General features: G+C 41.3%; 1 protein-coding gene across 1 annotated transcript; it reads left to right on the top strand.

Moving 5' to 3' along the window:
* MTURN (maturin, neural progenitor differentiation regulator homolog) lies at positions 1-25,597 on the top strand. The gene is made up of 3 exons (XM_042471131.1): positions 1-521; positions 19,445-19,567; positions 25,019-25,597. The coding sequence occupies exons 1-3, from the start codon at positions 360-362 to the stop codon at positions 25,127-25,129; spliced, it is 396 nt and encodes a 131-aa protein (XP_042327065.1). The 5' UTR covers positions 1-359; the 3' UTR covers positions 25,130-25,597.
* The last annotated feature ends 2,098 nt before the right edge of the window (positions 25,598-27,695 follow it).

Genomic DNA, 27,695 nt, shown 5'->3' with positions numbered 1-27,695 from the left:
CCTCCCTCAGAACAGCAGCAGCAGTAGGCCAATGCCAGGCCTGCTCCTCCTCGCCGTCTGCGGCTGCTGCTGAAGGGAAGGGAAGGGAGGGAGGCCTCCTTCTTCCGAGGCGGGAGCGGAAGGCCCGGCGGAGGAGAGAGCCAGCAGCATGTAAACAATACCGGCATGCGGCGGGGCCAGAGTCCGGCGAGGGGCAGAGAAGAAAAAGGGGCGCAGAGAGGAGCAGGAGCACCCCTCCTCGGTTTAACCCCTGTCCCTCCCTTCCTTCCCTGAGGAAGAAGAAGGAGGAAGAGGAGGGAGCCATCCGTAGAGCCAGGCGCCAAAGAGAGAGGAGGGAGGGAGGCAGGCAGGCAGGCAGGATGGAGTTCCAGCAGCTGGCGGACCTGGCGGACAAATGGTGCTCCAGCAACCCCTTCGAGCTCATCGCCACCGAGGAGGACGAGAGGAGGATGGACTTCTATGCCGACCCTGGGGTCTCCTTCTACGTCCTCTGCCCCGAAAATGGATGCGGGGACAATTTTGTGAGTCAGGCGGGGTGGGAGGGGGCGACAGGGGAAGGAATGCGTCTGTTTTAATAAGGTTGCATCCACACTGGGGAAATAATCCGGTACAGTATAAGGCCATTTTCACTGCCATGGCTCCATGCTATGGAATTCTGGGAATGGTATTTGTTGTGGCACCTACCATTCCCAGAATTCCATAGCATGGAGCCATGGCAGTGAACATGGCCTCACATCAGATTGTTTCCCCCTCAGAGAGCTCTGGTGCCACAACAAACTACCATTCCCAGAATTCCATAGCACAGAGCCATGGCAGTTGAAATTATGTCAAACCGGGTTACTTCCGCAGCCTGGGTTGGATATTCCTAAACAGAGGCAGGGCGGCCATCTGCTGGGAGTGCTTTGATTGTGACACATCCCTGGAGAGCAGAATGGGGTTGGCATGGGTGGCCTTTGGGGTGTCTTCCAACTCTGTGATTCTGAGTGCCAGACAAGTGTCTCTGGGCTTGTGCAGAGAGTGCTGCATCCTCACCTATGCCCAAAGCTCAGCTGGAATTGGGGAGTGAGGGCCAAAGGCTTTCCCACAGCCAGTGGCAGCGCTCACTTCGGACTGGACAGAACATCACCTAGACTAGAGGTACAGCAACCCACACACAGCATGTGGCCCTCCAGGCCAAATGCAGCAGCTGGAGAACCCTGAGTGTGCAGTCCTAGGCAGGCAGCAAAGCTGGGGTTTATTCAGCCACCTGGCGGGCTGCTTTTGGTTTGGCGGGCCTTGTATTGTGCAGGCCTTGTATTGTGCAGGCCTGCTGCTGTGGAGCATAATGGATGCTCCCACAGCTCTAGAGAAAGAGGCCAAGGGCTCTCATACTTTGAAAATGTTGAGCAGGAGGCAGCCCTTCCCATCCACCCACCCACAGGAAACAAAAGGCTTCCCTCCCTTTTTGTATGGTTCCCAAAAGCTGGAGGGGGATACATGTTGTTGCTTTGTATTTATCCAGGGAGGGCTGGTGGGGAAGCTTAGCTCTCTCTCTCTCTCTCTATCATGGCTCACTTTGATAAGGGATCTCTGTGCAGGTTTAAGGACAACAGAAATGCAGCAAGACTTGTCACAGGCATATAGAACAGGAAGCTGGTGTTTCTTGTTGTGTGTATGTGTGTGAAGGGAACTAGTGTTTGTATTATGTTATAGGAGGCAAAGCATAGAGAATATACTTCCTAATGTCACTATAATTTGCTGGGCATGATCATTTCCAAATCATTTCCAGACCTGCAAAATGGAGCCTAGTTTCTCGACTGAGTGGCAGGCAAATCAACCTGAATTTAAAATGAGTGAATGGGATGGTGGCGATGATGATGATGATGATGATGATGATGATGATGATGATGATGATGATAATGATAGTGGCGTGAGATCCTCAGATAAAGGGTTTTCAGTTTCTTCCCAGAATATGCTTATCTCTCTACAAAAGCTGGCACCAAATGGTGTGTAAATGTATACTATTCTCCTTTCTGCAGCAGTGAGTTTTGCTAATGACTTATTCTCCATCCTGAAGTGGATTGAAATTACCTCACTTGCCCCCATTTTCTGAGGTTATGGTGAGATTTTTCTGGCTGTCCCAGCAGATGAGAATGGCGTATGAATAAAATGAAGTTGGGATTATCATTTCTTCCTCAACTTCAGGAGCTTCGTCCGTGTATCCCATTTAGTTTTGACATAGTTTGGTATGCAGAAAATATCTCACAATTGTTACTCTCGATGACGTAGGGAGCACACTTTCTAGTTCCTGCCCTTTGCCTCTTGGTTACATCATAATCCAAACAGGTGGTGGCTTTGTACACTTTTCCTAACAGTACTGTACTTGCTGGTCTACTAGGTTAGCAACCTTCTTTCATAAATGATACCAAAGACCACTGTTTGCCTTTTTCAAATTAAACTGGCCCATCCAAAATCTGAATGCAGGTTTTAAAAGTTGGACAGCTGTAGCCTGCTGCATAAACAAGGGCCCACATCAAGGGCCCATCCTTTGTTGCTCATAAAATTTAAGTCTTCTCCACTCCTTGTGGCATTTTAGAAACATCTGAGCACTTTGTGAAGTCGAAGGCTTTCATGGCTGGCATCCATAGTTTTTTGTGGGTTTTTCGGGCTATATGGCCATATAGCCCCAAAAACCCACAAAAAACTATCTGAGCACTTTTTTTAGAAAGAAAAGGTTGAATAATGTGCCTAAATCAGGGGTGTGACTCGAGTCCAGATGATCTAGTACAGTATAGCTCTCAGCAGTATTAGCCAGCATAGCCACTGGTAAGGAATGATGGAGGCTATAGTCAAACTACACCTGGAGGGCTGCATTTTGCCCACCCCATCCTAAAATCTATGCCTTGAACTTAAAGTGTTTTATGACTTTGTATTTATAACTAATGTTACCCCACAAGCCCGAGGTGGGCCACATCAGTATCACTGTCATCCATGTGACAAGTGAACATGTGATGGAATGAGCATGAATAGCAACAATCCAGAAGCAATAAGATGCCTGGATTCCCAGTTTATGTAAAAGTGGCTGATTCATATGCAGCAAGGTACTGTGCTGATACAATAAAACATCCACCATATTGTTCTTCTTTGTTTATTAGATAGATAGATAGATACATAGATAGATACATAGATAGATAGATGTCCCACACTTCCTCAAAGGAGCTTAAAGCACTGTACAGTACCTTAATACTTTGCCCACTTTCAGTAGCCCTGTAATATTGCCCAAGGCTGCCTAGTGAGCTACAGAATCTTCTCAGTCTTGGTTTGACACTCTGATCACTGCAGCATACCACTTTCAGTATACGTACTGGTACTTCTTCCTGCAATTGTCCATTCTCTACTGATCTTGGAAAGTAGGTATACCAGCCATCTTCACTGTGGTATTGTTCAGAGGTTTTAAACATGCTTGACCAACAGCATCTGTTGCCAGATTGGCAAAGACTGTAGGCAGTAGCCTATACTAAGGCTGCTGCCACACTACATAATTAATGCAATTTGATATCATTTTAACTGCCACGGCTGCATTCTGTGGAATCTTGGGATTTGTAGTTAGTTGTGGCACCAGAACTCTCTGAGAAAGAAAGCTAAGTATCTCATAAAACTGCAAATCCCCAAATTCCCTACCATTGAACAGTGACAGTTAAAGCAGTGTCAAACTGCGTTAATTCTGCAATGTAGATGCAGCTTGAGTGGTCAATAAATAATACATAGATTCACTGTGATATAGTATAGGTGCAGGGAATCTGTGACATACTGTCAGTGGACTGTGACTCCCATTAGCCCCTGACTATTGGCCCTTGTGGCTGAAGGTAATTAATTCTGGAATTCAGCAGCATCTGGAAAGCCAAATGTTCCCCATCTCTTCTGTAATGGAGTCACCAAAATGTAGCTCTATGGATATTTCTGGATTGCAACTGGTTATGTTGACAAGGACTACTGAAACACATTGCAGGACATCTACAATCTAGCAATATCTGATAAGCCAAACTTTGCTTCTTCTCCCTCTCAAGGTAGAGCATTTGACTTCAGCCTCAAGGTTCAGGGTTCATTCTCATCTGCCTCTAAAGTTCACTGGATGGTCTTGAAAGAGATTATATTTGTCTCCCCCCTGTACCTCACTAGCTTGTTGTGCAAGAATAAAATGGAATTAAAGAGAGAAGTACTGTATAACTAAAGTTCTGTTGGGGGGAAAAAACCTTAAACAGATGGACGATTCCTCTCACATTTGCATTTTAGTTTAATTGGAGGTCTTGTCAATTATCCTAGCCTAGTTTTTAGACCTTTTCTGAATCCCCAAAGCAATGTTACTCATATATAGAATGAGGAAGTACAAGTCATATATATATAAAATCCTAAAGCAATATTCCCAATTATAACAGACTTCTGCAGGGTAATATTGTAGAACAAATAAAAATGTTACTGCATCAATAATGCCATCTTACTGGAACTGTTTATAGCGAGTTATAGATTGTAAATATAATTCCATCAAACGTTTTGAGCCTTTGGGCCTAGTAGATGTCTGTTGATTTCCAATGAGACCAAGACTTTAGATTCAGCAAATGTTGCCAGTTCTTGACTTTGAACATTGGGATACCGAGAAGTGCCAATTACACTGAAAACAACAGAGCCCATTGCAGGCTTCTGTGGATTCCAAGGGGGAGCCCATGGGGTTGGGAAGCAGAATGGGGTAAAGGGGTGAAATCCAGCCCTTTGAGGAAGATTCAAGTGAGTTTGGCAGAAAAAATTATCTATCCTCTAAGGCCTTTGTGTATTTTTTTAAACTGACAGAAGTAGACTTTGGAAAAGTTATTTTTGGGGAATACAACTTCCAGAATCGCCCAGCCAACATGACCACAGACCATCGTGGCTGGGCGATGGTGGCGTTTTCTCCTAAAAGCTTTTTTTTTTAAAAAAAGCTGTGATACTTCGTACTATTTCTTTTTTCTCAGATACATGTTTCTAAAACTTTTCAAAACTGTTCAGAAGAGAGAAAAGCCAGCTTTGCCCACTGCTTTTTTTGGCAACAGGACTGAAAATGAAAACAAAAACACACAACCAAGACATTTTTTCCTGGCTGACTTAGGAAACTGAGGGCCGTAACAGACCAGCAAGAAAGGTCTGCTTGAAGTTGCCCCTGCTAAAAATGGATTGAGGCCACGGCAAACACATGCTTTGGCCCCAAACCACATTGAACCAGCCCAAAAAGGAGCGGAAAAGATCCACTCCTTTTTGGGCTGGAAAAATGCCAGTTTTTCCAGCCCAGTTGAAGCCCAAAGCCTGCTTCAAGATGCTCTGGCATGCAGTGTGTTAACGCCATGCTGCCGCAGCATCTTAAAGCTGCCCACATCTGGGTGACCACCTGACTTCCAGGCAGTTTCAGGGTGGCTTGGGAGCATGCAGGATATAAATGTTACACTCCCAAGCTACCCAGACAGCAGCTATAAAGGGCCGACTATTCTGACCCTGACATTCAGCTGTTTACACCCATTTGATTATACAGTGGACCCTTGGTATCCACTGGGGCTTGGTTCCAGGACCCCATACAGATAACAAAATCTGTGGATGTTCAAGCCCCATTAAATACAATGGCATAGTAAAATGGTGCCCCTTAGATAAAATTGTGAAATCAAGGTTTGCTTTTTGGAATGTATATATTTTAAAAATATTTGCAAGCCGTGGATGCTTGAATCTGTGGATAAAAATTCTGTGGGTATAGAGGGCTGACTGTATTAACGTAAGGGCTGCTTCATGGATTTCATCTTAGAGGCATAGGTTTGAAGGTCTCTGCTTCAGTGCTGGTGCTCAAGTCAAACAAAGCTGTCCTGCCTCTCCAAAGTTTTGTATGTTTTGAGTTAATCCTGTTAATGGTTCCACAAGTGTTCAAGATGCTTTTATCATGAGCACCCTCTTAAATGTTGCATCCATATAGCAACTTAGAGAACATTCATACCTGGGAGTCAACATTACATGGATGACCTCTTACTCACTAGCCAGATTCAGAGGTCATGGGATGACTTCTCATTAGTCACATTCAGATTGTTTTTCATGGCTTCACAAACCATGGTTTATGGAACTAGACAGGAGCTATAGATGTCTGCCCTTCTCTTCCCGCCTCCAGCTTCTGCACAGAGATTCTGGTTTTCATTTATACACAATTCTTGAATTCTGGCTTAATGTTGGCAAACCAACAGGGAGCACTTGGCTTCTAAACTGAATAAAAACAATAGTTACACATTAGATCCAAACTAGTTTGGATATAAAAATGGGGAATATTTGCTTACTGCAAGCCAGGATTTCCTTGTCAGAGGCAACACAATGGAGGGGGGGGGGAAGGTGGTAGTGGAAAGATGAGCTTGTAGCTACAGCTTGAAAAAATATGGTTTATGAAGCTGTGCACAGTATAAAAAACGACTCACAACCAGGAATGTTTCGTATTACCATTTCAGTACTGATGCCAATCCAGATGTTCATCACAACCATTTGTATTACCATGTTTTCTGATCTGTTAACTTCCCTCATTTTAGTCCTTTCAAGTGTGATTTGTTTTGCTTTTCTTCTTATTTTCACATTCAGATACTGTGCAATCTGTACAAGTGGTAATATTATGTAGGTATTTATGTCTATGGTGGCATCAATGTACATGATGCATTCCAGAGTATAAGAGATGCCGTCACCACCACCCTGCTTGAGGAACTTGGCTTGTTAACTGAAGACTGAAAGAAGAGTCAAATCAGAAACAACAGGGTACACGGTGGTTTGTCTTACTACTGAAGGCTCCCCTGATGTGGCAAAATAGTTAGTGTTGTTTTGCTGATACATTCAGAACTTGGAAAAGTTACATTTTTGGACTTTAACCCTTGAATCATTATGCTGGCTGTAGTCCAAAAAGTACTTTTTCCAAGCTTTAAATATATGTAAAGCTTTATCCATTTCTCTGCTTTTACCTTTATTGTTGCCGTTGTTTTATTGTTTTATTACCTTTATTGTTGCCATTTCTCAAGCACAAAAACCAGGTGTAGGTGACACTGGCAAGAAGAAAGCACTGTTAATTCCACCTCTGTGTCGTCTGCTTTAAATATATATAAGATGTACAGAGCAGCACTAGTTCATTCACGTATATCCTTGTTAAATATCCTTCCCCAACATCTTAAAGCAGAAGGAATCTCTTTCACATCTAAGGGTACATTTTCACATATGAAGGATGCATTTCCCTTGCCATGGCACAACCCACATAGCAACTCTGTTGCCTGTGAGAGTCACATCTCCGTCTATCAAGGATTCAGCAGATCAGAAAATGTAACTTTCAGGCAGGACTAAGCTCAAGCACTTTTTCTCTAGATGCAGACATGAGACTGTGGGGCTCTAGACAAGCATCTGGGTGAACATACTCTCCTAGTAATCAGTATCAGTATCAGTAATGCCCATCACGCAAACTGTAGAGCAGAAGAAAGAAAGTGGTGGGAGACTCTGCTCCTCTTCTCAGCAGCTGCAGTGATCTTTATGGAGTAGTACTGGTAAATTATATTTCTCCATGCCTGGCAGTGAAGAGGGAATACCAGGCTGGGGGATGATGGAAATGATAGAAAGGAGGCTGATTTAACTAGTGGTGATTAACTTAGCCAGTCTTCACATACACTGTTTTTACTCATCTTCCTTTTCTTTTCCCTTATGGATTTCCATTGGTTCATTGCACTCTTCTTCCTGTCTCGAATGTGGTCTAAGGGCACTTTATGCAGCCTTCTTGCTGACCCCAAGCAGTTTTGTCTCTGGTGCCTATTCAAACTGTTGGAGAAATCCAGAAATATATAGGCTTTATCCCTTTACAGCTTGAGCATTCATTAGAGAAAGAGCTACTAAGCAAACAAACAAAAATACTCTGTGTGCTGTCACCTGGAAGGTTTCTGGTGTATCTGAGCTGCTCTTCTGTATCTCCCAAATAAGTGTGTTTTGAGGTGGTGCCAGGTGCTGTGAAAGCTCAGCCCTAACTTGTGTTTGAAGTGATGGCTGATGCACTCAAGCAAAACATCTCTTGATGTTCCATTCACTGAACGATGAAGGAGCGTGTCTGAACTTTTATTAGAATCACCAGTCCATAGAAAAATTGGGAGGCATTTTTGGCATTTGCTGTCTAGCTATGAGACTCTATTCTGCTTGAAGTTTGTCAAAAGCTGGCTTAATAATCTTCAGCCAGATCTTGTTTGTATGTGTAATCGTTGAAAGGCTAGGAATACATCAAGTGATGAGACCAGTACACATTACAACCTTTACAAAATAAATGATCACAATGGCGATAATGATTTTGACTTGTTTTTTAAAAATGAGCTTGTTATTTTCTGGCGATAGGGTGATTTCTTATAAGGGCACAGTGATTCCCAGACTCTGGCCTTGCAGATGTTTTGGATTTCATCTCCCAGAAGCCTCAGCCATTTTGGCCAATGGTCTGGGATTCTGGGAGCTGAAGCCCAAAACACCTGGAAGGCCAGTTTGAGACACCTGGAAGGCCAGTTTGAGAAACAACCCTGATACCCTCTAGATGTGTTGGACTTCAACTCACAAATAACATAAATGGACAGTAGTGAAAAAATCAAAACCAAAAATACATAAGGAACACACAACTGAAAAAATATATAAAATAAATCAATTAGGAATGCATATCTAAATTAATCATAAGAAATGTAGTCCGTGTAACTATACTACATACTATTTTTTGCTTTTTGCTCTTTTTGTAACAAAATGGAATGTTAAATACAATTGATTATAGGTAACCAAAGAGCAGAAAACAATTCAAAACATGACTGAAATATTGGCCAGGAACAACAGAATATATTCCAAACTAGTAGGCAATGGAAGGTATAATAGATAATTTCTAGTTTTGACATACCTTCCTCACTAAATGCAAACCTCTTGTTGAACTGCTAAAAATACAGGAGCATAATTTAAAAAGGAAGATATAAGAACTGGAAGGCATCAGATTGGAAAATACTGGTCAAAACATTTCACTTTGGAATGGTTAAATGAATGTGAAGTTCAAGTTCATGTGAGCTCCACTCACTCTCAAAGATACCTCCAGAAAAGCTGAAGCAAATCTCTGGATTGAAACTGTTTTGAAGTGATCTCTGACATTCAAAAACGATATTGCATTTCACACCAAAGACCCCCTTTTTAAGGTCCCTGGCAATGGTGGGGGTAGGAGATATCTTAAGTGTCTTCTAATGTGTTTACTGGTTGAGAGGCCAATGGAACACTTTTGCTTTCATTTATTTCATCCCATTTTTTCAGGTACTTTAAAAATTTCCCAGTTGTTCTTTCCTCTTCCCAGTGTTTTTCTTTGTCCTCAGCTTAGTTGAATTGCTACAAACTGAGTTCAAAGTGCAAAAGAAGTTTGCACTCGGTTAACTCAGCAGGAGGAAGAGGATATGAGGGGGCAAAATCTTACTCTTTCCTATTGACTCAGGCAAAAGCAAGCTGCTGCAGCCTCTCTTAGGTTGTCTGTTCTTTCTCATTAACTTTTGCTGTCTAGACCACAGTCTGATGTTGTTTGCTAACATGAGTCCCAATTGTCATTTGTGAAATGTTGGAGGGTAAGTAGTAGTGGATTTGAGAACATTGTTGCCTGATCCTGAAGGTGATTAGAGAGATTCGATTAAAGTGTGGTTCTATTATGTCAGGCTAGCACTCAGTATATGTTCTAGTCGATATTTTATTTATTTATTTACTTACTTACTTACTTACTTATGGTATTTATACCCCGCCCTTCAGCCCTAAAGGCTATCAGAGCAGCTTACAATTATTATTTTAATTAGACAGTTCCCTGCCCTCAGTCTTACAATCTAAAAGACACAAAACAGGCCGAAGGATGACAGTTATCATGGAGGGAGGGCTCTCTTTTTTCAGGCTATTAATATTCTTCAATGTAAGGTGAATTGGGCATCTTACACTGTGGACCCACTTTATAAATGAACTATTTCCACTTGCCTTTGTAGTCTGTAGACATTGTTATCATTTTTATATTTTAAAACTAGCGTAACAATGAACAAGTAATGTGTACACTGGTAATAACTACACTATGGCCTGTTACAGACAGCCAAAATAAAGCTGCTTCGAGTCACAATGGAGGTATGGTGTTTCAATGATGCATGCATTCTAAGAGTCCAGAAACCACACCAAAAACCACACTCCAGTCCTTAGGGCTGGAGTGTGGCTTTGGTGTGACTTCTGGACTCTTAGGACGTATGCATCATTGAAACACCATACCTCCACTGTGACTCAAAGCAGCTTTATTTTGGCTGTCTGTAACAGGCCAATGTGAGATTTGAAAGTCTGTTTTACTAGTCTGTCCTAGTTTTTTTCTAAGTACCTCAAGGCTGCATATATGAAGTTTATTTTGAGTGATAACATCTTATGAAGGTAGAGCTAGATTCAGAGAAAGTCAGCCCAGTGAGCTTCGCACAGTCTCCCTGATCTGTAGAAGATTATCCCCCAACAGTACACTTTTTCACTCCATCACAGAATTTGCAGTGTTTATTAACATTCTGTTTCAGAGAGCTTGCCCTCGAATATTTAGAATGTATCTGAACAGTCCATGACATCAGAAATGTAAAAACATATATGCATACAGACATTTAACTAAGGGCCAAAATAGAAGCTCATATAGGGATGATTTGACACTGCCCCTTTGGGCACCGAATCAGGGTTGTAGTAACCGCATGCCACGGTTCCAGTCCAGCTTTTTTCTGTTCTTTTTTGCACTGGAAAAAGGGTGCCCTTTTTGCTGGCACTGCAGCTTTTCAGCGCTCTTTGCACCATGTGGCATCTAAATGCCATGCCGCCAGAGTGCCAAAAAGCTGCTGGCATGTAAATGGGCGGGTGGCATCCTGCCAGCTTGGGGTCATGTGTCGTGCATACGCCATGGCCCCAGCAAGCTGGCTTTTTTTTTCCAGTCTGTTCCAGCCTTAACAGACATTAATAGTTAGCCAAAACATGTAAGATCATTGTTATTGTTGCCAAAGACAACCTCAGATTCACCCAGAATGATGACAGTAGCGATTCATATGATGCATGAAATCATATTAAGTTATACAAGAAGCTGACAGATATAAGAGTAGAGTGATATTCAATACAGTGTATTTGTGTGAGTAAAACACTTTTTATTTACTTTCTTAGTTTGAAGCTTGATATATGTGTGTCCCTGTCCTAAACAAGGATGTTGAGATTAGACAGTTGGGATTACAAAATAAATCATTCTGAAAATGATTTCGGATGTACATGTACTATACTATATTTTGCTGGCAGGTAATAGTTTTCAATGAGTTGTGGAAGAGTCTGTTGCAGAATACTTAGTAAAGAATCATGAGAATGATAAAAGGAACAGGCCCATTGAGAAGAGGAAACTGTTATCCTACCAGGGAACTATCTTGGCCTTGTTTTGAGAAATGGTTTTCTACAGAATATAGGCAAGCAATATTTATTACTTCAAATTCTATCATGGGTGAGCTGAAGTGAAATGTTTCATTTATTCATACAATACATTTATTTCTCCCCTTCAAAGGAGCTAAAGGCAGCATATATGGTTTTCCTCAAACTTTGTCCTCACAACAACCCTAAAAGGTAGGCCAGTCTGAAAGAGTATAACTGGACCTAGATGAATCAGTGTGCATGTTGTCTGAGCATGACTTGAACTTGGGTATTTCCAGTCTTTCCTTACCCAGTGTCTCCCATCTTGGCATCCTCTGGATATACTGTAGTAATAGTACTCATCATCTCTAGTCAGAATGCTGGAGGATGATGTTGATCTAGCACATCTGCAGGGAGGCAAGCTAGAGAAATCTATTTAACAGCTTATGGCTCTAACAGCCTTGAAATCTCAAATGGTGAGTGTGCACACATACTCAAAAAGGACAGAATTGATGATGCACAAGTTAGCTCTTCTCTTTCCCTTTCTTCAAATACCTTTGAATACAGTGAACCCTTCCCATCTATGGGGGTTAGTTCCTGCCCCCCCCATAGATGGCAAAAAAATGTGGACGCTTGTGCTCCATATTATTCAGTGGCGACGACATGTGTATGAATCCACTGACACAACTGTATGTACACACCACCATTGAATAATGTGGGGGCTGTTGATCCACGGGTGATAAAAAACAAACAGATTGCCAGATCGCTGATATGAAGGGTGTGTCCCTGGATGTGAGGGCGATTTGGCTGAGTATAGTTAAAATCTCTTGATCATATGTCCCTGGAGATAAATGAGCTGGAGAGCTTATATTCAGATGTGTAATATGCTCTGAGAATCAGAAGATACACTAGATTCAGTATATAGACAAGAGTCCTGCAGCTTTCTTATTTGTACACAAGGGGGGGGGGGATGTAGTAGGCAGGGCTGCTTTTGAAGGACCTACATTGTTTTCTGGCAGAATTCCCTTTAGCGTCTACTCTAATAAACATAGCTCATCATGAAAACTGTTTTATCTTTCCTCTATTACTCCCTCTTCCACATCAGATTTATTCTCATTGAGGAAGCTCTAAACAAGTTTCAACAACTATTAATAAAAGTTTCAGCTGTTCCATTGCTAACTGGAATAATAGCCAAATGAATTTCGTGGATTTAATGTGGTAAAGCTGAACTTTTTTTTCAAGTCAATATTTAACTCTGATCGGAAAGGTAAGGGTATTGCTTTCTTGTTTATCTTTGGAATACCTTTAATAATATTTATTTATTTATTTATTTATTTATTTATATTTCCCGCCTATCCCTGTGGATCGAGGCGGGATTACAGCAATAAAACAATTCCATATAAAATGCAATCGTTAAAACAATTACATTACTATTAATTCACTAAAATAACGGATCATCAACTAACCTTCACACTAACATTCATACAATCAGATCAGAAGTATTTAAGATCTCTTATAAAAAATCAGGTGGGTAGGCCCACCAGAAGAGATCCATCTTTAGTGCCTTCTTTAAGGCATCTAAGGTGGTGATAAGACGAATCTCCTCCAGCAAGCTGTTCCACAAGCTGGGGGCCGCAGCAGTGAATGTTCTGTAAGAAGTTGTTGTTAGCCTGGTTTTTGAGTACTCCAATAGGTTCTTTCCAGATATTCTGAGAGTGTGGGGCGGATTGCGTAGGGAGAGGCATTCCCTCAAGTAACTCGGGCCCAAGCCATGAAAGGGGTTTAAAGGTAATAACCAACACTTTGTAGTGTGCCTGGAAGCTAATCAGCAACCACCAATGTTATGTGGTCTGATCTAGGTGTTCCAGTGACCAGTCTGGCTGTCGCGTTTTGAACCAATTGAAGCTTCCAGACTTGATACAAAGGTAGCCCCATATAGAGCACATTACAGAAATCTTAACGAGAGATTACCAGTGCATGTACCACTGTTTCAAGGTCCTTTTGGTCCAGGTAGGGGTGCAGTTGGCATATCAACCAAAGCTGGTACCATGCACTCCTGGCCATCACATCTTCTTCAGATGACAACTGTAGAAATGGATCCAGGAGTACTCCCAAACTGCGAACTTTATCCTTTAGGGGAAGTGTGACCCCGTCCAGGACTGGTTGACTGATTTCCATCCCTGGACTTGAGGTACCTATTGCAAGTACCTCAGTTTTCTCTGGATTCAACTTGAGTTTGTTTTCCCTTATCCAGCCCATTACCGACTCAAGGCAGGCATCCAGAGGAGAGATGCCATCCTTAGTCACTTCAACAGTCGGAGACATAGAGAAATAGATTTGGGTGTCATCAGCATACTGATAACACAGCGCCCCCTGTCTCTGGATGATCTCTCCCAGTGGCTTCATGTAAACGTTAAACACTATGGGGGACAGAATGGTGCCCTGAGGGACGCCAGATGTCAACTCTCTTAGAAGAGCAGCTGTCCCGCAGCATCACCATCTGTAATTTGCCTGAGAGGTAGGACCGGAGCCACTGGAACGCAGTGCCCCCAATACCTAACTCTCTCAGGCGTTCCAGAAGGATACCATGGTCTATAGTATCGAAAGCCACTGAGATATCCAAGAGCACCAACAGGGTCACACTTCCCCTGTCGATACCCAGACGGAGATCATAGACTAAGGCAACCATGGCAGTCTCAACTCTGTATCCAGCCCTGAGGCCGGTTTGAAATGGGCTTCATCCAAGACTGCTTGGAGCTGTAGGGTAACTGTCCTTTTGATTACTTTGCCCAAGAATGGTAGAAGGCAGGCCGCCCTGTAATTGTTTCTTACCAAGGGGTCCAGTGAGGTTTTTTTTAAAAAGCAGTCTAACTATCACTTGTTTCAATTTTGATGGAAATATTCCCTCTCTGAAGGATGCGTTGATTATAAGTTGTACTAATATTTTCATAGCATCCCCTCCCTGGGTGGTCAACCATGATCGGCAAGCATCGAGAGGACACATAGTCCTCCTTACACTTCCAAGAAGCTTGTCCACTTCATTGGTATTTACAAACTTTAACTTTGGTCTGATTACCAGAGAGGGATACAAGCAACTGGGTCTAACCCTTTTGGATGGAGTTACTGTGTTTGTCAGGAAAAAAACAAAACCAACATAAAATTACAGACTTCTATGGCTCCAAATTCAAGGATCCCTTTGTTTCAAAATTCCAGGAAATGTCTCTATTCAATGGAAATCACTTAGATTGTTCCCTATGTCCTCAGTGTCTAATGAAATCAACTAGTGGGCATTATATGGGGGCTGGTGAGTAGTCTTTGGCCATGGAGCTAGAGCAAGTTAACTACTTGACAACAAACTCTGGGCAGGCTCATACTACTAACTAACTGCATACATAATGGAGCCCTGGGAATATCAGACTGGTCCAGAAGGGATCTTGAAAAACAATTCTACTCTATTCCTACTACAATCCCATTCTCTCAGTCCTTGCCGGCCTTTTAGCTGTAGTTATAAAGACGTGAACTGCATAACTCATCAGGTGAAGCTTTGGCCCTAACTGCGTCTCCTTGCAGCAAGAAGTCTGTGAAGTAGGTGCCTATGGATGCAGAAGTAAGAATATCAGCAAAAATAATTCAATCCAGATTTACACATATTAATACCAATTTTATTGAAATCAGTGGGACTGATTCTTGCTATCCATGGGGTTTTAAGTATTTTTATTATTTTGTTCGTTTATGACTGACGTCTGGATTCCAGTCCACACTTTTTGGTCCTGCTGCATCATAAGGACAGTAGCTGCATCAGGCACATACTGAAACACCTAATAAAACACATGTTGTACACTTCTATCAAATGTGACAGCTTTAACTTGCCTAACTAGGGGTTCTACTTTACAGAGAAGAGTCCTCTGTCTGAAAGGCTGTGTATTTGAAAGGCTCCTCTGATTTAAGAGCTACATAGTGAGCATTAGCAGCTAGTATGTGGAAACAGACTGAGCAGTAGGCACAAAGCCCAGTTGTAGGTTGTCACAGTGCATATGATACTATGTATTGTAGTTCTATTTGTTGATGATGATGATGTTATGGTATTTATTTTGAATTTGCTCTTATCAATATAAATCTCCACATACAAATATATGCAAATTGATTTTTGATTTTTGGCCTTTTTGAGGTGAGCCCTAAGTGCTTACACTAATCCTATCCTGGTGTCATTTGGATTTTCATTAGTTCAGAGATGCAAGTATAATACAATATTAAGCATTTTTAAAAACATGGAACCAAGTGCTATTCCATTAAGTCCCATTGCATCTCACTGTTTCCCATCTTAGGGAGCAAGGAGCATAAAGGACAGCTCCAACATGATCTCTCTGAATGGCAAGCCAATCTATATTTCTTTCCATTTATTCTAGACCCCCTCCTCTGCTTTCTCTGAACTGTATGCTAATGCCCTAATACCCCTTTCTTCTTCTTTTTATTATTTATTTATTTATTTATTAATTGAGGGGGGATGTTTTATGCTCAGTGGTTTTAGGGCCATCTCTGCCAAGAAAATTATTATAAGTTGATTTGGAAATGGTACCTTACTCCAATGAGATTACATAATATTAATAAGAATAACTCAAAAAATTGTTGGAGAGGCTGTCAAGAAGTAAGGTCATATATGTATATGTGGTGGCAATGTAAATATGTACAAAATTTGGGTGGGGAAAGTGCTATTAGAAATAGAAAATATTATGTATATAAAAATAGATAGAAGACCGAATATAGTTTTATTATCATCAGAGAAATGGAAAAAAGAAGAAAAACATTTGGTAACAAATTTGCTTACAGCAGAGAGATTAATAATAGCAAGGCGTTGGAAAACGAAAATGGATGTAGAAGTGGAGGATTAGTACAAAGAGGTATGGAGATTAGCTATTAATGATAAATTGACATGTAAATTGAAAGTAAAAAAAAGGATTATGGAAAAGAAATGACTTTGAGAGGATTTGGAAGGAATTTGTCGAGAAAGTGTTGAGAAAAGAAGATGGAAGACTACCTCCAGAAGACGAATTGAAATTTTGGATGGAATATAAGGATGGAAAGGGCTCCGGGGAAGGGGGGCACTGAGGGGTATGTAAAATAATGTGTTAAAAAGGTAATAGAATGTAATAGAATGTAGAGATGTATTTGTTTATGGAAATAAAATTTAAAAATAGAATTAAAAAAGAAGAAGTTCAGATTAACCAAAAGCCGACATCAGATGTGACTCTGCTAATTACCTAAGCAGGTTAAGGAAATCTTAAATAATTGATAAAACTCTCTTCTCCACCTTCTCCTGCACCCTGTATGTGAAAACCTCTTCCTTCCCCTTTCCAGAGCTATGGTCCATCATTGTAACTGTACTGGCATTCCTTGAGAATTCATTGTGCTCTCAATCATCAAACCAAGATTACAAATTATGTAGATGAGTTCTATATTGGCCAGTCTGGAGTGGAGTTCTAAAAATACAATAATCTAGGACAGCCGTTCTCAACCTGTGGGGCACGACCCCTTAGGGGGTCGAACAACTCACAGGAGTTGCCTAAGACCATTGGAAAACACATATTTCCAATGGTCTTAGGAACCAAGACACCACAATTTTATGGATGAGGGTCACCATAACATGAGGAACTATATTAAAGGGTTGCAGCATTAGGAAGGTTGAGAACCAGATGGTTTCTTCAGCACCATTAAAGTCAGCTTAGCTGCTCAAGTCCCATCATAGGATGCTAAATGTCTGCCTAGAGCAGCTGAGGTAGCTGAATGATATTGGCCTCACCAGCATTAAGGTTGGAAGCCCTCCATAAAAAGGATGCATGTTTTCTCTAAAAGTAGGCAGATCTAAAAGGGGATTAATTCCAAAGTCATTTCTGAAAGGTTTGTTACATAAGCACTTTTGTAATGAGATTCCTAATGATAGAAGCATGAAAGCATATAGGTATAAATAGCCACTTCCTTCTTAGAGCAGATCTATACTCTCTTCTGCATTGCCCATGACAGCATTATGGGCCAGACAGAAGAATCAAGAAGTAATGCTTTGCCTGAAAACTGTATTTTTACATGCATTTATTTATTTATTTATTTATTTTTAAAATTACCACATTGTGCATAAGTTTAAATACTTCCCAAACAATGTCATATTGTTGTCTCTTGGGATTCTCTGCCCTCTCCACCTCTGAAGCACACCATCACATCAGTTTAGCCTGAAGTGGTACAATACAGGTAAAGCTTTATAAATGAATAGGTGTTGACTGATTCTGTTGGTTACATATTCTAGTCCTGGAAAGTAATTATGTTGGAAGCCAAGCCAAAAATCTGAAGAGCTGGTTTAGAACCATTTCTAGATATCAAAGGTTACATGCCCATACTGAGATTTCAGTGCCAAGGCATCTAGGCAGATACCCTAGCATTTAATATTTCAAAGTGGGATAAATCAGAATGTACTTCATTTCTTGTAAATACAGAGAACAGTTGTTTTTTGTGGGTTTTTTGGGCTATGTGGCCATGTTCCAGAAAAGTTTCTTCCTGATGTTTCGCCAGCATCTGTGGCTGGCATCTTCAGAGAATGCTTTGCCTGGAAAAAAATAGGATCCAGAGTCCTAGTCCAGCACTCAGATAACTATACCATGGTGGCTATTGTAATTATTTAAAATTTAAGCTACCTTGAGTCCCAATGTTGAGGAGAAGACAAAGAATGAATAAAGCTAGTAGAAGCAATAACAATAATTCTTTTGCTTCCACAATTCCCCAAATCCTGTGTCCTGCAGGACTACTGCCTGCTGGACTACTACACAATTCCCCAAAAAGTATTTCCCTCAAACTCTGCCTGGACTACACATTTTAACTAAGTCTGTTAGAGAAGTGGAGATGTGTAGTTGATTCACTGATCTCCTTTTGTTCAACCAGGCCATGTCATTTGCTAATGACACTAAAAACAGTGATGCATATGGCTGAATCCTCAGTGTAGGACAGCTTTCTGCATCCAGCCAAGAAGCGTCCAGAGGGGTTGGACAAATTCAATCACACATAAATTGTGTGTCTGTGATGACTGGGATGTATCACTGGATGGAGGCCTTTTGAGGCACTGGGCCACAAGGAACCTGGCCTGCTCACATTCTGGTCCTTTTCCAGCACTGAATCCAGATTGGAGGAGATTTGGCTTGAATTAAGCCCCTTCCCTGTTTCTTGCTCACACTGAGCACTCACTCATCATTTTCATTTGGGCCCAGTGTGTGTGTCAGAGAGGAAAGGCTAGCAGAGGCTGTTGCTCCCATTGCTGCATGCAAAGGGCATCTGACTAGCGAGCAACAGCAAGCAAGAAAATCAACTAGCTTTTCAAGACCAGGATGCTGCTCCCTTTTCAGAAGCCTGGTTGGTTACCACACAATGGAAGCCAACAATCTTTTGCTAAATAATAGGAAACTTTTATTAACGGCTCATTAATCAACATCTTTTAAAGCCAGTGGTTCCTTCCACAGGAGTTTTTTTTAAAAACAAAAATAATATTTTCATCTTACTTTTGTTTGTTTTGGCAAGTTTTGTTATTTTCGGGGCGGGGTTGTTTTGGGTGTTTGACAATGCTAGCCTCTGGCAGCAACTTGGGTCTTTTCCTATCCACCCATGTTCAGGATAGAAGGATAGGAACAAATCCAGGACTTGAACTGGCCAGAGTTTTAGGATTTCAAAAGTCTGGGAGGTTGAAAGTCTTTCTATATATGCTATACCACTCCCATCCCCAAAGTGGGTATTTCCTGTAATATATGTAGGAGATATGTATACTTGATAAAGACGGGGCTTGAACTCAACTACATAGCCACTGGAAAGCAGAGAGTAGGATAGTGGTCTCTACTCAGTCACTTGGGACTTAATTGAATTTTAGCTTGCTCCTTGCCTCAGCTCTGAATAGATCACATTAAAGTACCACTGTCTCTTCTAATCCTTCCCATTTCAGGGTTTTGAGTAACTTTTGTTTTGTCGTCCCTGTCTTCCCTTTTAGCACGTTTGGAGTGAAAGCGAGGACTGCTTGCCCTTCCTGCAGTTGGCTCAGGACTACATCTCTTCCTGTGGTAAAAAGACACTCCATGAAATACTGGAAAAAGTCCTCAAATCATTCAGACCTGTAAGTGCCTATTTTCCTTCTGCTAGTTGTTTCAGCTTAATGTACCAGATAGTGAATGCAACCTATGGCCATCGTAGTTTCTCTAAAGTTCTCTTAAGCCTATGAAATCTGTGTTTGTTTCAAATGGCCTCGTTCTAGAGCTGGCCCTCTATATCCATGGATTCTTTATCCACAGATTCAACCATCCACAGCTTGAAAATATTTTAAAAATATATAAATTGCCAAACCTTGATTTCACCATTTTATATAAGGGACACCATTTTTCCATGCCATTTTATATAATTGAGTATCCATGGATTTTGGTATCCATGGGAGGTCATTGAACCAAACCTCAGAGTATACCAGGGCCTATTGTACTTTCCTGCTCCTTTAGTTCTCTAGTTTCTACATGGAGATTACCATGACAGAAGGCAGAAGACTGGAACTGAGACGCAGGGCACAAAGGATAACAGACCTGGGATGGAGGGTATCTATAGGAGATGAGGTCATTGCCACTCCCCCCAGAAAGAACTCTGCAATCCAAATGAAATTTACTCCTGTCCCAAATTTTCTGCCATAGCAGAGAATGAGACATTGAAAATCATTTGCTCTTATACAGTGGGGCCTTGGTATCTACTGGGGTTTAGTTCCAGGACACACACCCCTCCCCTGATGGATGCCAAAAATCTGTGGATGCCCAAGTCCCACTAAATACAACAGCATAACAAAATGGTGCCTCTTTCATAAAATGGAAAATCAAGGTTTGCTATTTGGAATTTATCCTTTTTTTAATATTTTCAAGCCATGGATGCTTAAATCTGTGGATAAAGACTCCATGGATATGAAGCACTGACTGCATTTGTTGTATTTGTATTCTGTTGGTAACTTCAGCTACCCCTAGTAACTTCAACTACCCCTTTTCTTTATTGTATTTCTAAACACTCCATTGAAATTTTAAGTTATTGCAATGCTAGCCATTTTGAGAACTGAAGGAAATTTGGAATTAGGAAAAGTTTTTAGACCTCCCTTCATAGCCATACTCCTGGCATCTCTCATCTTCATTGTCAATTACATCACTGTCTGTCAGTGGTGAATGGCAGTTTGAAGGGCAAAGTCTGTTATACATGGAGGTCGTCACCAGAGCCAAAGCACTCTCCCATCTCTCTCTCTGTCTTTGTGCTTGATTTATTATGTGAGCATGGTGTAAATAGCTTTGGGAGAGGGGAGTGAATGGAGTGCTCATCTGAATGCTGATTGGGGGAATGTTTGAGGAGATGTGCATAGGACAATTGGTGGAGAATAGGCTGCATCCACACTGGAGACATAACTGGGTTTGGTACCACTTTAACTGCCCTGGCTCAAGGCTATGGAATTCTGGGAGTTGGCGTTCTGGGCTCCACAACAAACACCAGCTCCCAGAATTCCATAGCCTTGAGCCAGGGCAGTTAAAGCGGTACCAAAACCAATTATTTCTCCAGTGTGGATGCAGCCATAGTTAGAATCTGAGTGGAGTCAGTTTAGCCTTTAGCATGTGTTTGAGAAGGCTTGGAGTAAGACTAGAGTTGGAGAGAGAGAAGGGAGTTTGGGTCTGGTTTAGCTTGAGAGGAGAGAATATTGTATTTAGCCTGATGAAGATTTCCAACAAAACCTCTGCCACAGACTGTGCATGCCCATTTTTAAGAGGCTCAGCATCAGGAAATCTTTTCTTAAGCATCCATAATCTATAAAGTAGTCCTGTCTTCCATATAATTTGTTCTTTCATTTCTTCTGTACCTGGAATTGCCTCAGAATTGCTATTGATTTCAGGGATACAATGCCTTCATGTAACTCTCATTTAAAATCATTTATTTCCTCTCTGTTAGTTGAGGTGAGTGAAGCTACATAGAACCAGTGCTTCACTTCCTATAGCTAATTTTTCAATGGTGTTTTCATCTTGCGACCTATTTGCCACCTCTTAGAATATACAATGAATCTCCTTCACTTTGGATTGTTGACTGTGACCCTGTCTGTGTAACATTTTCCACAGAACCAGTTCCCTCAGCCTGCTTGTCAAGTACTATATTCTCTGACATAGCTGATTAACTGATACATTGTCACATTGCTTCTAGTGACAACATATATCTTCTTGGCATTGCTTCTCCACTTAATATTACAGGATTGGTTTGGTCAGAATTAACACCCACTTCATAGATTCCTCCTTCTTCTCTCCAAGAAATGTTTACCTCAACCATGGGAATCTCATGTAGACTTCCCTTGACTCCTTTTAATGCTCATGGCTTTGTGAGGGATTATAACTGAGGTAAAAATTAAAGATTCTCTCACCAAACTAACAGCTAAACCCTGTATCTATGAAGCCCAATATTTATTGGCCTGTTACAGACTGCCAAAATAAAGCTGCTTGGGGTCTCTTTGGAAGTATGCTGTTTAAATGATGCATACATCCTAAGAATCCAGAAGCTGCACCAAAGCTGCACTCCAGTGCTTAGGAATGGAGTGTGGCTTTGGCGCAACTTCCAGACTCTTAGGACCCACACATCATTTAAATAGCATACCTCCAAAGAGACCCAAAGCAGCTTTATTTTGGCAGTCTGTAACAGGCCATTGTTATTAATTAAATACTTTTCCCTTGAGTTCAGATCTAAAATCTGGGATTATTCCCAGTTTTATTTCACAGAACTGCACTTTTTTTGTGTGGTCTGAAGAATATCTACAAGTTTGTGTAGTTTAACTGAAGCTGTAGCACTCAAAGCCTTGCTTAACCTTTCCTCACAGGCACATTGAAAATGTCCTGGTTTTCCACATTTTAAACAACTCTTCCTTATATCATTGTGAAATAAAGTCTTAAGCTAGTAGGTTTTTTTGCCTAAAGGTGTTGTGTTATTTCTGTTCAGATATTTTAAAGTTTGATTTAAAGTGATTTTCTCTTGACAGTTTGCTTGCCTGTTCAAAGCCAACTGATCTGCCAGCTCTGCAAAGTCTGAGGGCCCTTGTCCCTAACAACCAGTCTGATTTCTGAGGGTAGCTGAAACAAAAACCGATCTAAAATTATTAAATTCTTTATATCCTCTTTAGTTTTGGTTTTCATCCATTTATCAGATAAAACAGTCAACCTGGCACCCAAACCTACATATGTCTTGTCAGTTTGAAAGTGGCAGTTTTGAAACTGTATTCTGAAATTATAGAGATAATCAGTTAAATGCTGCTCTGAGGTAAATTGTGCTACACTTCAGCCAGCTGTATCTTAATCAAAACTGGGCTGTATCTCATGTAATCAGTGCTGGCTGTTCCTCAAATTTGAGCAGCTTTTTAAAAAGTTAACAGATATTTCTGGCTCCCCATCCGATGTATAAGCTACAAAATATATGGAGGATGTTTTTTATTTTTTATAACATTTTATTATCTCAAAATTTCCAACTGAATTGAATCAGGGCTTGAGTATTCTGGATTTTGCCTCACTGGGGTCTGGAGCTTGATGCTTAACCAACATCATTTTTAATTCCTCTACAGTTTTTCTCTCATAAGTCAGGTTTAGAGTCTTGCACTTCTCAATCAATCCCTCTTCCTTCAAAGCCCAAATTTCTACCATATTTTACTTGAATCTCACTTCTGTATTTGATTGCACTTCTGTTTTGAATTATACACTTTGGCTCATCCTCTACACTTTTGGGGTTATATCCAAATGTGGAGACTATCCTTGAGTAATTCTGCCACTGCCACCAAATGTGAGACTTTCCACTCAAACAATTACACCATTTCCACCAACTGTGAGGATTCCTCTCAGACAACCCCACCGCTGAGGACAAATGCCAGGGTCTTTACGCTTAAACTACAGAACGTGATACTTCCCAGCATTCACTGCCAACAATCTAAATTTGAGGGTTTTCTCTGACCCGCACCTCTGTCACACTTCTTCCTGCCCCCCTTTTGTGACTCCAATGGCAGAGTGAGTCCAGATGCCCTCAAAGTTCCTGTGAGGATGTATGCTACTTTTATTCCCCCCACAGGCTTTCACATTCAGTGCTACCACCACAGACACTCGGTCTGAAACCAAGCGCTCAGAATGATAGCAATTCCAAACAGCTGTTTACAGAAGCTAAATATAAAAGCAGCACTTTTCATATTTATACTCCACTCTTCTGTCACAAAAGCTCTCAGAACAGCATACAAATTGTTAATTGGACCGTTCCCTGCCCTCAGGCTTACAGTCAGAAAAAGGACACAAAAGGAGAATGGAATGGCAGTGGGGAAGGGGATCAATTTCAGCAGATACTGCTGGTTCTTCTCTCCCTCTGAGGCCAAGGCGATGGCATATACCATACCCTCTCAGGTTAAATTGGACCATTACCAACAACACAACTCAAGCTCCATTCTCTCCCTCCAAGCCCTCTCAAACACATATCCAGCTGCACTCAAACCCTAAACTGACTCCACTCAAACTCTTAACTGCATTCACCATATGTCTCTACAAATGACCTCAGGGCGATGAATGGCAGTTAAGAGTTTGCTCAGTAAGCACTAAAACACTCCATTCTCTCTCCATTCTAGCCTCATTCTTAATAAATCGAGCAATATTTTTATAAACCAATCTATAAGAGCCCTGGTGGCATAGTGGTTAAATGACAATGGACTGCAGCCACAACTTTGTGAACTCAATGCCAGAGCTCCAAGGTTTGCTCAGCCTCCCATCCTTTCATAAGGTGGCCTACCCAGCCTGTTGGGAGCAATTGGTGTACAGATTGTAAACTGCTTAGAGAGTGCTGAGTTCACTGTTAAGTGGTATAGAAATGTAAATGCTATTGCTATGATCTCTCTCTCTCTCTCATACATACACACACATGCACAGAGATATACTTATTATTTATGAAATACATTTACCTCACACATCTGATTCTATTGGATGTTGCCATGGCAATTTAAGTGGAACCAAAGTGCTTCCACTGGTGGCAGTGGCAGAATTACTCATGGCCATTTAAGTGGAACCAATTGTCATATGTGAAGGACAAAGAGGCTCCATAATATTATCCATCCAAATATGCATTGTCCTAATAGTATAGAGGCCTCTTGTAGTCTGAGGCTTAATTGGTTTGTGCATAAATCCATCATTGTATATGGTTTCATTCTTGGAGTTGGATTCCAGGATGCCATGAAGGAGTTAGAGTCAGGGATGCCAGAAGACCTTTTCCAACCTTGTGATCTAAAGATGCCAGGCCAAGTCTTCACTGACTGCAGTACCATTTGCAGATGGCAAATGGTACTTCCTCATCCTCCTTTATACCCCAAGGAATATGTGTGTTTGCCACAAGGTGTATGTATGTTTGCCTTTACAAGCCAGAGCTACACCTTGTTGTAACTTAATTCCTGGGGGTTTTCCAAATATTGTGCAGTTTGTTCTTGGACATCAGTGATATTAACCGATTTTACCCTTTTATAAGACATTTACATTATATTTCTTCCCCCCCCCCTTTACAATAGTTACTGGGGCTTCCAGATGTAGATGATGATGCGTTTGAAGAATATAATGCAGACGTGGAAGAAGAGGAGGCAGAAGCCGATCACCAGCAAATGGGTGTCAGTCAGCAGTAATATTGAGAGGAATTTAAAAAATATATTTTATCCTACCAGGTGGGATCTTATGCGCTTCTGCATTAGCATTTTTGAAATTAGCACATCACACTGGAAGAACCTGACTCCCGAACCCAAAGTTTAAAAAACAGAAAAGAGAGAAGAAAATCATCAATATTTTTAAGTCTGTGATGAGCTTTGCTAAGAAGTGGCCTGAATTTAACTCCTGCTTCAGTGAGGTTTCTATGGCGTTTTCTCAGTAGCATTCTGCCATTGTTATCTTAGAAATAGGGTATTTTTTTTCCCTTGCTGATTGTCTCTTTTGTTGTTATTATTTTTATTATTTTTTTGTTATTTGCATAGAAAAATTAACATTTCACTGACCTGAATGTGATTTGAATGTAGGAACTATTTGATTGATGTGTTAAGTACTTGCGTGACCTTAATGAGGACCATCCATGCAGAGAATAAATGCAATCTGCACTTTCATTTTAGATTCCGCTCTTTTTTATTTAATAACAAAAACAAAACAAGGTTAGCAGGAATTCTTCCAAGTGAATGCTATCCCCAACAAAGAGTACAATCCAGTCAAAATACATTTCTCAGTTCCTTTTGTTTCAATGGGAGGAATGATTTTGAGACTTACCACATGAGAAAACAAAGCAGAAACAGAACCAGCTGTCCCTGTGTCTTACTATATGACGTTGTAGCGCTTTAGTCCTCTTCCCATGAGATGTGATTCTAAAAGCATATCTTTTGCCAAATGGATTTTTCCAGCTAGAAAAAAGATGCACTTTTACAGCCATCTTCCGTGAGAAGAGAACATAAGGGCTATAGTTTGATGCAGTCAGGAGAAAGCTGCTTCTCACCGACTTCATTTCCACGTTGTTTCCTCATGCAATAAGGCTCTTAAACATGTACTCGACTTCACTGATTTCAGTGAAAAAGTGGTTATCTCCTCCTTGTAGCGGCATTATTCCACTTTCCATTGTTCTTAAGAATAATTTGATATGTGCATGTCTGATCCGCTATCCCCCCATAGTTTTTTTTTTTAAATCAGTACAGTATTGGAAACTGATTTGGAAAGCAGCATCTTACAGGTAATGTGACTTGTAATGCATTACCTTCAAGCTCTGATAAGGGAATTTGCAGCAGGGGAAAGAAAAGCATGAGCACCACCTTCATCTCTAGAAGACTGAAAATGTCTGTATGCACTGGGAGGCTTCAAACCTGAAAATGCTTAATTTTAGCTGGATCAAGCACCAAATAGCCACCATGTTGGTAATAGTCCATATTGCAGAAAATGGCATAAAAACATAACAGAATAATTCAGTGTGTGAAAAATTCACACAAGGCTTTTTGGTACTGTACTAAACAAATAATATTTTATTAGTAGTAATTTTCAGAGACACTCAGTGTGCTTAATTTAAATATGTTGAGCAAATAGAAACTGACATATTATCAAGGAAATATATACACGCAAATGCACACACACAAGGAATAAAGGGCCAAGTATTGCTCTGCATGTTTACTGAGGAGTAAGTCCTACCAAGTTCAGTGAGCAAGGTTGCGAGAGGCTCAGTGCTGAGCTTACAGAAAAGAAGACTTCAGCAGTTGGTGTGGTACGCAGTTTCCCCATGACAACTGCCAGCATTCACAACTCCCTTCCCAAGGATGGAGTCCAAAGTCTCCTGACTGGAACTTGGTGCCGCCTCAAGGAAGATCATGGTTTGTGTCTACGTTTCAGCTCAGAGTGACATATCAATTCTGGAGGCTTCACCTTCTCTTTGGACTTTATCACATGTCAGTCCTGTGTTTCCATCCCAAAAATGGTTAAAGTGGTGGCACCCCAGAAAAGTGATCCCATTTGCTATTGGTTATCACACACAGAGCACAACTAGGGGTTAAAAGCACATTAAAGAGGGCCAAATGCAGATTTGGTTATCAAAAGGAGGCAAACAAATCCCCATTGCCTGCTTAGAAATACCTTCTCTGAGCATGCTCCAAAGTGTCATTTCCACAAGTGCCTCCCCCACATGCTCCAGGGAGGGGAGGGGAGATTCGGGGGGGGGATACTCTTTGCCGCAGAAAGCTCCCTTGGCGCTGCGTCGTGTGGATACACACACACAGACACACTTCTTTTGGAAGAACTGTTGTGGCTCTCATGCAAACCTCCTTTGGCTGCTTCTTCATCGTCTCTGGTCCCAGGCGGGGAGCGCGGGACTTCTTCCTGGAGGAGGAGGGTCCCTTCAGGGCAGGTCAGAGGGCCAGAGCAAGCCAAGGCTCTGGCCTCCTCCAGCAGGGAATCCTGGGAATTATTTCCCTCCCTCTATGCGCATGTTTCTGGCTTCAGGTAGCTATCTATCCAGATAGAAGGTGGCTGGCTGCTTGCTCCCTTTCCCTCTCATCTCCTGGCCTCCAGCAAAAGGGAAAGGCTGAAAGGAGCATTTGGCAAGAGGCTTCTTCTTATGGTACAATCTTTCTCTTTCCAATTTGGCATTAAATAGAGACACACAGAGAATGCTTTTGCTACTGTCTCTAAGGAATTCGGGGTAGCTAGGAAAAGCAGAGAATGCATGCCATGGCT

Source organism: Sceloporus undulatus, chromosome 6, assembly GCF_019175285.1.
Source record: "Sceloporus undulatus isolate JIND9_A2432 ecotype Alabama chromosome 6, SceUnd_v1.1, whole genome shotgun sequence".
NCBI lineage: Eukaryota > Metazoa > Chordata > Lepidosauria > Squamata > Phrynosomatidae > Sceloporus > Sceloporus undulatus.
The sequence above is the reverse complement of the archived record's forward strand: the minus strand, read 5'-3'. Positions and strand labels throughout refer to the sequence as shown.

Excerpts from the sequence above, each read along its gene's own strand:
- MTURN (XM_042471131.1), top strand. The coding sequence starts at position 360 with ATGGAGTTCCAGCAGCTGGCGGACCTGGCGGACAAATGGTGCTCCAGC. Across the intron at positions 522-19,444 it reads ATGGATGCGGGGACAATTTT|CACGTTTGGAGTGAAAGCGA; the intron begins GTGAGTCAGGCG and ends CTTCCCTTTTAG. Across the intron at positions 19,568-25,018 it reads TCCTCAAATCATTCAGACCT|TTACTGGGGCTTCCAGATGT; the intron begins GTAAGTGCCTAT and ends CCTTTACAATAG.